General features: G+C 42.9%; 1 protein-coding gene across 2 annotated transcripts in view; it reads left to right on the forward strand.

Moving 5' to 3' along the window:
* QPCT (glutaminyl-peptide cyclotransferase) overlaps positions 1-11,341 on the forward strand; it is a 55,681-nt gene extending 44,340 nt beyond the window's left edge. For both annotated transcript variants that reach the window (XM_062209279.1, XM_062209278.1), the window contains exons 4-7: positions 3,305-3,481; positions 5,659-5,758; positions 8,518-8,634; positions 10,721-11,341. In XM_062209279.1, coding sequence (XP_062065263.1) covers positions 3,305-3,481; positions 5,659-5,758; positions 8,518-8,634; positions 10,721-10,872 — 546 coding nt within the window. In that variant the 3' untranslated portion in view covers positions 10,873-11,341. The remainder of the gene's footprint in view (positions 1-3,304; positions 3,482-5,658; positions 5,759-8,517; positions 8,635-10,720) is intronic.
* The last annotated feature ends 695 nt before the right edge of the window (positions 11,342-12,036 follow it).

Here is a 12,036-nt window from a genome sequence, read left to right on the forward strand (position 1 = left end):
TTCTTTTTTAGAAGTCACCTGAAGACATGCTCCAGAAAAATCAAGGAATAAACCAAGGGAGGGGAAGTCAGGGGGTTCTGGCCACTGGAGACCCCATATAGGAGAGGCAGAGGGAGTCCCCAGGTGACGGTGAGGGGGGCCTTTGGATGGCAGGTAGGTAGCAGGCCTCATTGGCAGCCAGACTGGGCTGGAGCAAATCTAAGGACAGCACTCTGGGAGGGGTTCATAAGTACACAAGAAACTGAAGTGCTGTTGTCTCTGGAATGTTTGAGCAGATGTTTGTGTAGATGTACTAAACTCAAAGAAGCCAATGAAAAAGAGAGGGAGATAGGGGGGAACAGTGGGAAATAGGTTTGCAGAGGCAGGATAGCCTGGACTCTGTGTGTGTGTGTGTGTGTGTAGAGGGGGGTGGAGGGGAGGAGAAGGAGAGGAAGAGGGACGCATATAGGGAGAAGGTTTTTGGTTTGAGTAACTGCAAGGGTGGTGTAGCCATCAATGTAGTTGGGGAATGCTGTTGGTAATGCAGATCTCAGGAGGAACATCACTAGTTGGCTTTAACACTTTATGTGTGAGATGTCTATTAAACATTTGTGTGGAGATAATCATCTGGTAATTGAGTATACAGGACTGGAGATCTGATGTGAAGTCTGGGCTGGAGATACACTGTTTGGAATTGCTGATAAATATGTGTGTGTGTTGGGGCTGGCGCTGTGGCACAGTGTGTTAACACCCTGGCCTTAAGTGCCGGCATCCCATATGGGCGTCGGTTCGAGTCCCGACTGCTCCACTTCCAATCCAGCTCTCTGCTATGGCCTGGGAAAGCAGTGGAAGATGGCCCAAGTCCTTGGGCCCCTGCACCCGCGTGGGAGACCTGGAGGAAGCTCCTGGCTCCTGGCTTTGGATCGGCGCAGCTCTGGCAGTTGTGGCCCACTGGGACCAATCAAGTGACCAGAGGATGGAAGACCTTTCTCTCTCTCTGCTTCTCCTTTCTCTGTGTAACTCTGACTTTCAAGTAAATAAATAAATCTTAAAAAAATGTGTGTGTGTATTATATATGTGTGTGTGTGTATTATGTGTGGATATTTGAAGATGCTTCAAAAAATTTCATGAGAAATGGAATCAAAGATATGTTTATTTTTATGAAACTATTTTAAATGCATGCCTGTAAGGAATCTTTAAAAATTCGTGAAAAATGCATATAACTAGGGAAACTATGTATGGTTATGTATAAATCTATAAAATATATGCATGTATATACTTCAAAGCCACAATAATGAATACCAAGGGAGCAAATGTAGACAGAAAAGAAACGAGAACCAAGGAGCAAGCCCTGGACTCTCTAGCCTTAAGAGAAATGAAGAGAGCCATCAGTGTTGACTGAGGTAGAGGAATATAGGATCCTGGGAGCCAAACACAGCAAATGTATCTGGGAGGGAGTGATCAACTACATGAAGTGTTGTCAAGGAGTCAAGAATGTTGAAGACTGAGAGTTGACCTTTGGACTTGGCAATGTAGAAGTTGTTGTCCTTGACAAGAACGGCTTCGGTAGGTGGTGGAGATAAAACCTGACTGGCATGGATTTAAGAAGAAGAATTGTGAGAACAGACAACTCTTTCAAAGAATGCAGCTGTTAATGAGACAAGCAAAATGGGACAGTAACTGGTCAAACACTTTGCGATGAGAGAAGCAACAGCATGTTTGTAGGCTGATGGGAATTACCCAGCAAAGGTGGAAAAATTGATGATGTAGGAGAGAAATGATTTCTGCTGGAGTGGTAGCCCTAAATAGATGAAAAGAGATAAGATTTAGGGTGGAAATATTAGCATCTAATGTGAGCATTGCAAGAAGAAATCAAGGTCATCAGTTGGGAGTGTGGATGGGTGAGTTGTGTTGCAAGTTGGGAAGAGGAGGAATGTGGAATCCTAGAAGAGTAGGAGGGTAAATGAACTAAGAAAATACAGCTGGACTGTCAGTCAACATGAAAGGCCAATGCAAGGTTTGTGGTCATGAATTTCAAGCAAGACCTAATAGTGTGGTTGCATAGTTTTCTATTCAGCTGCATGAGTGTTGGCACCAAGTAGGCAGAGAGTTGGACTTAACGTCATGTTTTTGTCATGAGAGTTTGACCAAGGTGGAGAGAGGCAGGAGAGTGGTAGGTGTTTGCTAGGAAGTGATTAGAATTATTGACTGGAATTTAAAATGAATCTGGAATGAAGTGAGAACATTATGAGGGTGAAGGACATAGCAAGATGAAAGATTCAATGGATTGGAGATTCCAGTGGGGTTGAACAATTGCAGGTATTAGAGTACCAGAATCTGAAAGGTGAGGGTTGCTCTCAGACAGTGGTAAGATATAAAGCCAATCAGAATTCTGATAGTCTTCCTAGTTCTGCTCAAATATAGTCTTTTTCATGAACAAATCATTCCTTGACACCCCAAGGTATCTACATCTCAACCCATCGAATTTCCAGAGGACTTTCATGTTACCTCTGTGGCCTTTGGCACTTTTTGCTATGCTCATGTGTTTGTTTTTCTCTCTCCAACCTAACTTAAATGTAAGTTTTTTGAAGGGAAAGGTCATTGATATTATTCTTGCAGTCACTGTAGCATCCCTAAAGCAGATTCTTGAACATAAACTCTAAAAAAAAAAATTGCAGCTTTATGTAAGTTGAGAGGTAAGCAAGTGCTTCAGTTGTTTTAGGTTGACTTCCCCAGGGAGCACACTCAGAGAGGAAGTTCAGCATTTAGGTCATTCAGTAGGGAGTGGCCTTGGATCCACACAGGCAGCAGGGAGGGGAAAGAAATTGGATTGGGCAGAGGGGAAGTTGAGCTGCGGTGCAGCTTCAACAGCTTCAGCCAACCTCTGGGGAGCTCTGGAGATGCAGTGGTGCTTTCGAGAGCCCCCAGTACCTGAAGAGGCCAATCGTTGGGGTAGGACACACCTAGGAGGGGCAACTGAGGCAGTCATTAAAGTGGCTGCCAATCCTGCCAGCAGCTGGGGTAACAGTCTCTTGAAGAGGAACTGGGTGGCGTGTCACAGAGCTCATCAATGTAGTTCCATTACTTTAAAGTTCTCTGAAGACTAAGAATATTTTCAGAGGGAGTGGGAGAAGGTGATACTGGTACGGGTGAAGATTGTGCCAGATGTGATGATTTTCAGAGAGAAAGTGGTGTGCAATACATTTTGGCACTGTTTTACTTGCTTCGGTATCTTGTGTTTTTCACGGCGCAGTGAAAAAGGAAAGTGTGTGATTTTTAAGTCTATACAGCACGTTTGCCATCTCTTTATTGTTCTTTTTGCCAGAATGTGTCAGACTCCAGGACAGCTGTCTCACTCCAGCTAATTTTCTTCGATGGAGAAGAAGCTTTTCTCCACTGGTCGCCTCAGGATTCTCTGTACGGGTCCCGGCACCTAGCTTCGAAGATGGCATCGACCCCGCACCCACCTGGAGCGAGAGGCACCAACCAACTGCATGGCATGGTTAGTCGGTGTGGTTTCCATGGTGCTGCATCTGCAGGCTCTGCTTGCAAGGAAAAGACTGCCAAGGCCAAGTAAAGACCTCAAAGCACCGTGGCACCCTTGGAGCAGAGTGTTTATAACAGAGCATTCCTTGGCAGGCATTGGGTGTTTGAGGAATCCCAGAGCTAAAAAGAATGACTCTGGGTTCGGAGCCATGTTTGACTGAGTTTAATTAAAATGATGCAAAGATCAGATGAAGGAAACATCAGTTCCACTTTGATCCAGTGGGAGCACATGCCCCTAGTACTGAATTGCGATGGAGGTGCAAATTTCCTCATTGAGACCTTTATAAAGGCAGAGGAGCCTGGGGTCCTAGGGATGGGAATGAAGTCTTTCTTTGGTGACTCTGAAGCATCACAGTGATGCCAATGTGTATGTGACATTTTGGTGTGTTGGTTTTGATGTGGCATTTTTGATATGGAAAGAGGCACCTTTTGATGCTGCTACTAGCACTAAGAATAGTTGCAACATGCAGCCCTATTCCATCCTCTTCCTGGGCCCTACACTGCATTCTAAATCACATACCCTGCCCCTGTGACCCTAAAGACTCCCTTCCCAGTGTCTTCATCCGTGCCTGACCATCATCCCCTCTGTGTACTGCCAGCCCCTCCATTTGTCCTTGGTTCTGCCACTGACCTTCACCCTGTGGGTCCAGATGGCCACCTTGAATGCCTTCTAGGATTCTAACATACTTCACATTGGCATTGTCTCCAACCCCCTGTTGTCTGGTAGAAGCTCACACTGGATCAAGGGGACATGATCAGCACCTCATTTATTCACTTGTGCCAGGGTAGATAAGATGGATTCTGAGAAGGAGGGGAGACCTGGCTGATCAGTGGTAGAAACAAAATCATTTCTATATCAGTCCAAATAGAAGACTCCACAGTGGTGCTTAAGACTGTTTTGCAGAAACAAAATCTTAGTAGCTTATTCAACTTTGGTATTTTTTTTTCCTATTCCAAACACACCATTTTTTTTTTTTACAATGAATACATTTAATTACCATTCATGGGTTTATTCATACCATGTCTTTAGAAACATAAACTGAGAATATTTATCTACTCTGTGTCAGGACCTGTGATAAATATTTACCTACATGCTATGTCACTTCTATTAATCAGGTGATCTTAATCTAGGGGTAGTCTTGAGAGATTCCTTAAGTCTGCTGTTGTTTTACGGCGCCAGCAAGTGAAGGAACGCTGGTTTAATTATAGAGCCTTATAACCAGACAGGGCCTTTTCAGATCAGCTCATTTGAACTCCTTGTTTGATACTCAAGGAAACAGAGATCCAGAAACACGATGTCATGTAGCTCTTGTGTACCAAGTTTTTCTTATCTGCTGTTTGATTAATAAATAATTACCATTCTAGTGCTCTCCTATAGACAGAGCACAAATTAATGGTAAAATGTCTACTTTTTTAAAAAAGATTTATTTGAAAGTCAGGGGGAAAGAGAGGGAGAAACACACACACACACATGCACAGAGAGAGAGAGAGAATCTTCTATCCACTGGTTCGATTCCCAGATGGCTGCAATGTTCCGGGCTGGGCCAGGCTGAAGCCAGGAGCTAGGAGCTTCTTCCAGTGTCCCACGGAGGGTAACAGGGGTCCAAACACTTGGGCCATCATCCACTGCTTTTCCGGGACCATTAGCAGGGAATTGGATCAGAAGTCTAACAGCTGGAAAACAAACTGGCACCCACATGGGATGCCGGCATTGCAGGCAACAGCTTTATCTGCTATGCCACAATGCTGGCTCCAAAATGACTACTTCTAAATGGGATAGAAGATCAGACTAGCATGGACTCCCATCTGAAAATCAAGTAAATGTGTTTTTTTCAATCTATGAAATATTTATCCAAATGTTCTTGTTGTAAATTATCTTTGGTGATATTCTTTTGGGATTGCTCACAGAAAGAATCAACACTTTGCCATTTGTTCACATTGCAAAATCAAGATTTAACAATTCTCCAAAATAATTAGCACACAATGTTATTAAACCTTTGTTATTTATGTAACTCTCATATTATTCTCAATTACAAAAGTGCAGCTAGTTTTGATTGATTGTTTTTCATTATTGATGAATATTAAGTGTGTTTTGATGACAGTGATTGAATAATACATTTTTTTCTACCTTAGGATTTATTGGTCTTAATGGATTTAATTGGAGCTTCGAATCCAACATTCCCCAATTTTTTTTCAAACACTGCCAGATGGTTTAATAGATTCAAAGCAATTGGTAAGCATCATTTTTAAAAGTCGTTATTTGTTTTATTTATTATTCAAAAAAGCAGAGTGACAAAAAGGGAGGGAGAAACTGAGAGCAAGATCTCCCACCTACTGGTTCACTCCCCAAAATGCCTGCAACAGCCAGGGCTGGGTCAGGCCAAAGCCAGGAGTCCAGAACTCAGTCTGGATCTCTCATGTGGGTGGCAGGGACTCAACTACTTGAGGCATCACGTGCTGCCTGCTTATGCTCACTAGCAGGAAGCTGGAATGGAAGTGGAGCTGGGACTTAAACCCAGGCATTCCAATACGGGATGTGAGCATTCCAAGCCATGTTTTAACTGCAATGCTGAATGCCTGCCCCACCACAGCTATTTTTAAAGGCTTAAACATAATTTCTTCCTACTGACAAATGCTGAATTTAAAATGTAAGAATTTGTGATTTAAATATGTAATAAACTTTTTTCTGCTTTTTTCCTATCTTCATTGATTATTTTATTATTCCTGTTCATATCTGTTAGTAAGTCTCATTTATTTTGTTGCAGGAAACTGTATTTTGAATTTAAACCATAAAATACCACATTTCACGTTTGCATACCCTTAGAAACGAATTGATGATATTTCCCCAGAGTTTTCTTTGAAACCTATGAAATGTATTTCTAGGAAAAATTTTACTCAGCAAGGCCTGTTGGCTAATGATGAATGTCATGTCCTTCTAATGATACCAAAAGATTTTCCTTTCCACCACTGTCTTTGTCATCTCCGATATTTTTTACCTTATGTGGACATCATTTTCCTTTAAATCTAGTGCAATCTCTGCCAGTTTTCCAAAGATGTAAGAGATCAGGACACAAAAGAAATCCAGATTCTTCCAGAACCATTAAAAAGGGGATTTAGAGTTAGGTAAATGAGAGGAGAGCAGGCCAGATCAGGCCAGCCCAACAAATCAGCATCTGTGGCGAAGGCATTGGCTTGGGTGCTGGAGGAAGGAAAAGAGTAACTTCTCCCCTTCATTCTTCCACCTCCTCTCCCAGAACAAAGCAAAACAAAACAAACCTGTCAGATAGCAGAGAAAGCTGTAAATGAAATAGACCCTCATTGAAGAATCTAGTCCAGGAAGCCACTTCTGAGGCAAGAACTTCATGCTAGAAATTCCTTCTAGCCACACACACTTCTTGGAACAAGATAGAATAATATTACTTCTGAGCAGTAATTCTTAATTCATGCTTTTGCTGTGAGTTAAGAATTGGTCAATATCCAGATCTAGAATCGAATAAAAAACCTTCTCGCTGAACCTCAGATGCTCCTCTTCGGCGAGTTTCAATTCCTGGTCTGAAAGAATTGTTCTTCTGGTGCTGTGCATGTGCACCAGTGGATCTATTCCTTGCAGCGTGTTTTCCTTAGTTTGATGGTAACCTCAAGTTTGGCTTTCCTTAGAGGACTTTATATGCTTTTCCTGTTTCCTGTAACAGATTGAACTTATATCAGTCACTGGTAGTTAAATGAAACTTTAACCCATTGTGCTACCCCTCCTAGAGGTATTTATACTTCAAACTATATCTCTAATTATATAAGGAAAAGTTGTATACAATGGTAAAGGAATTCTAGATATTAACAAACTGAAAAGAATATTGTTTTTGTGGTGATCAAGGCTTTCTCGGTGTTCCTAAAATCATATTACATGTTTTCTTACCAGCTGGTCTGCTTTAACCTTTAGATTTAGCAATTAAAAACCCCAGATACCCTAGGAAGTTTCATTTGGTTATCTTCTAATCTTGTGATCTCTTGGGTTATACACATATGTTACAAGATGACAAGGGTGATGGGACGCAGGCCAGTGGTTCTCAAATTTTCTTGTGCCTCAGCATCACCTAAAGGGCTTTTTTGCAACACTAGGTTCCACCTCCAGGCTTTCTGACTCAGTAAATAATTATCTGAGTGCCTAGATAATTTGCCTTCCTAACAAGTTCCCAGGTGATGCTGCTGGTCAGGCGCCACACTTTGAGAAGCATCGCTGTAGATCGCTATCCTTTTCCCATAGAGCGATCGTTTGATATATTTCATCCCCATTCTGTTTGACTATTCAAACACATGACAGCCTCTCCTCCTAAGGCATACTTCAGAAGCATCTCCACTTGTGTTTCCCCATTCTCCATTAGTTTTCTCACTTTCCATTTCCTCATTGTTCTTAGTTCTACCTCTAAAAGCAGTCTCCCCTATAAGGTTAGAGCCATGTGTGACTCTTCTCTGGCACACTCAAGTTTGACCCCAAAATGTATTGTCATGGGTGTAGTCATACTCAGTGCTCTATAGTATATTTTTTTAACTGTTTGTTGTTGTTTAAGGTCTTTTTTAGTTTTTTTAAATCATTTATTTGAAAGAGAGATCTTCCACCTGCTAGTTCACTCCCCAGTTGGCTGCAATGGCCGCAGCTGGGCTGATCCAAAGCCAGGAGTCAGGAGCCAGGAGCTTATTCTGGGTCTCCCCCGTGGGTGCAGGGGCCCAAGCATTTGGGCCATCTTCCACTGCTTTCCCAGGCACGTTAACAGGGAGCTGGATCCGAAGTAGAGCAGCTGGGACTCAAACCAGTGTCCATATGGGATACTGGCATTGCAGGCAGAGGTGTAACCTGCTATGCCACAGTGCCAGCCACTCTACAATGTTTTTAAATGATGGCCATAAGCACTGAGATTTCAAACTCCTTGAATAAGGATGTATTCCGCGTCTTGATCAGATAAAATATTCATGTATCTGATTACTTATCATTTGCAGAACAAGAACTTCACGAATTGGGTTTGCTCAAGGACCACTCTTTGGAGAGGCAGTATTTCCAGAACTTTGGTTATGGAGGTCTGATTCAGGATGACCATATTCCATTTTTAAGAAAAGGTAATGTGTGTGTGTATGTGTGTTCATGTCTGTTTTTTTCTACTTATTTTACTTATTCTACTTTATGTGCATTTTGAAATTCCAAGACTACTTATCACTTACCTGCTCTTAAGAGTAGAACGATATCAGATTTCAGCCATGACTCCTTCCTAAACCTTGTCTAGCTTCCTGGTGTGGTGACATAGCTTTTTCTAGCAGTGAAACTCCTCAGGGGTCTACTTACTGCTTACCTTTGACAAATTAAACATAAAGAGTAATTGGTGCCTTTTGAATCACTAAGACCATCCTTAAACAGCGACTGTACTAAATTTTTCCCTACTTCCCTGTGTTTTTGCTTAGGAGTTAGAGTTTTCCTTTAAAAATGTGAATCGAGGGGCCTATGCTGTGGCATAGAAGGCCAAGCCTCTACCTGTAGTGCCAGCATCCCATGTGGATGCTGGTTCGAGTCCTGGCTGCTCTACTTCTAAACATTTCTTTTTTTTTTTTTTTTTTTTTAATTTTTGACAGGCAGAGTGGACAGTGAGAGAGAGACAGAGAGAAAGGTCTTCCTTTGCCGTTGGTTCACCCTCCAATGGCCGCCGCGGTAGTGCACTGCGGCCGGCGCACCGCGCTGTTCCGATGGCAGGAGCCAGGTGCTTCTCCTGGTCTCCCATGGGGTGCAGGGCCCAAGGAGTTGGGCCATCCTCCACTGCACTCCCTGGCCACAGCAGAGAGCTGGCCTGGAAGAGGGGCAACCGGGACAGGATCGGTGCCCTGACCGGGACTAGAACCCGGTGTGCCGGCGCCGCAAGGCGGAGGATTAGCCTGTTGAGCCACGGCGCCGGCCCTGGCTGCTCTACTTCTGATCCAGCTCCCTGCTAATGCACTTGGGAAAGCAGGGGAAGATGGCCCAAGTGCTGGAGCCCCTGCACCTATGTGGGAGACCTGGAAGAAGCTCCTGGCCTAACCCAAGCTGTTGCTGCCATTTGGGGAGTGAAGCAGTAGATGGAAGATATTCTCTCTCTCTCTCTCTCTCTCTCTCTCTCTCTCTCTCCCTCTCTCCCTCCTTCTCTCTCTGTAGCTCTGCCTTTCAAATATGTCTAAGAAATGTAAATCAAACCACTTTCCTGTTGTAGAGCTCTACTGGCTTGTCGTTTGGAATCAGACCCAAAGTGTTTCCCATGACCTACAAGGGTCTCCATCTTCTGACTCCATTCCCTCTCTTCAGCATCACCTCCTGTCTCCAGCTGTTGCTCTGATCCAGCCACACTGGCTTCTTGCTGTTCTTCAGACAGGCCAAGCACATTTCTGCCTTAGGATCCTCGCACTTGCTGATACTGCTGCTTGGAATGTGCATCCTTAGTCCTCTGCCTTCCCCTGGGTGCTTCTCTCAATTTAAATACTGGGTTCTCAGGAGGTCTTCTCTGACCTTAAACATCCTCTTTGTTGGTTCTGCTGCTGGCTGCTCACTTTACATTCCTCTACTTTCTTTTATTATTCTTAATAAGCCCTTATCAAATCCAAACATTACATGTTTTTAAAAAATTAGCTCTATATCTGAGAGATATCTCCCATCCATTGATTCACTCTCCAAGTGCTTGCAACACCTGGGACTGGGCCAGGCCAAATCTAGGAACCCAGAATTCAATTCAGGTCTCCCACATGGGTAGCAGGAACCTAACTACTTGAGCCGTCACCTGCTACCTAGGAAGTTGGTACTGACGCAGAGCTGGGACTTGAACCCAGGCACTTTGATATGGGATGTGGGCATGCCAAGTGCCACACAGCTGCCCCCAAACATTATGTTCTAGATGTTTTACCTGCTGCTTTCCTCACTGGAATGAAAGCTCCAGGTGGGAGGGGTTTTACCTTTTCACTAATGAAGCCTCAACACATTGAACAGGAACTGATGTGTAGTAGGTACTGTGTAGTTATTTGTTTCATGAGTGAATGACTCTGGAGTACCAGGGCAGGATATCAAGTCAGCGGGAGGTGATGAATTGTCAGGCTTGTTTCTGTGGTAGAGCTCCCTCTGCTTGCAGAATAACACTTTCTGGTTCCCTCCTGGAAGCTTGCTCTTGATTACAAGTCTGTTCCTTGTTCCCAGGCGTTCCAGTTCTGCATCTGATACCCTCTCCTTTCCCTGAAGTCTGGCACTCCATGGATGACAACGAAGAAAATCTGGATGAATCAACCATTGACAATCTAAACAAAATCCTACAAGCTTTTGTGGCAGAATATCTGCATTTGTCATTCTGATATAGTTTATGGTAATTGCTTCTAGTACTGAATTCAAAAGTCAAGATTTTTAGTAATCTGATTCCAAACATACGCTGTGTGAAATTTGTATCCTGTAGATTCATTCCGTAGGTGGCTTTGAAGATGTGATCAATGAATCCTAGACTTATATTGTGTCCTAAATTGCTCATTAATTTTCATTAAAGATTAAAGAGAACATATGAAGGAAACAGAAAAGAAATATCTTTTAAAAACTTCTTTAGTTGAAATGATTAAGTGAGGTTAGATTCATTTATTCAATAGGATTGTCTTCTAAACAGTATTTAAAAATGATGATATTATTCAATATGTAGCCTTAATTTTATGACTTTTCATATTTGGAAATCTACATATAATACAAAATGGAAATATAGTTTGAAGGCTTTCACATTGCTTTGCAAAATCTTTGTGGGATTAATTTAATGGAAATAAAAATAAGAATTAAATACCATGTTGTGAATTTTTACTTTTTATATGAATGAATAATTATACAATATAATGCCATCCAGTTTTTACAGTTTTATAGATTTAACATTTTTATTTTAAAAATAATGTAGTGGACCGGTGCCGTGGCTTAACAGGCGCCGGCACACCGGGTTCTAGTCCCGGTTGGGGCACCGGACTCTATCCCGGTTGCCCCTCTTCCAGGCCAGCTCTCTGCTATGGCCCGGGAGTGCAGTGGAGGATGGCCCAAGTGCTTGGGCCCTGCACCCGCATGGGAGACCAGGAGAGGCACCTGGCTCCTGGCTTCGGATCAGTGAGATGCGTCGGCCGCAGCAGCCATTGGAGAGTGAACCAACGGCAAAAAGGAAGACCTTTCTCTCTGTCTCTCTCTCACTATCCACTCTGCCTGTCAAAAAAAAAAATTAAAAAAAAATAATGTAGTAAATAATGAAAACTTTGGGAAATGGATAAAAGGAGAAAAGTACAAAAAAAAGTTACATTAACAATCACGATTACCTCTTTAGTTTTTCCTCACTTTTTTTTTTTTAAAGATTTATTGTAGGTATTTTAAAGACAGAGTTGTGGAGAAAGAGAGAAAGAGAGAGTGGGAGAGAGAGAGATCATCCATCCTCTGGTTCACTCCCCAGATGGCCTCAATGACTGGGGCTGGACCATGCCGAAGCCAGGAGTCAGGAGCTTCAT

This window comes from Lepus europaeus, chromosome 13 (assembly GCF_033115175.1).
Source record: "Lepus europaeus isolate LE1 chromosome 13, mLepTim1.pri, whole genome shotgun sequence".
NCBI classification, from domain to species: Eukaryota; Metazoa; Chordata; class Mammalia; order Lagomorpha; family Leporidae; genus Lepus; species Lepus europaeus.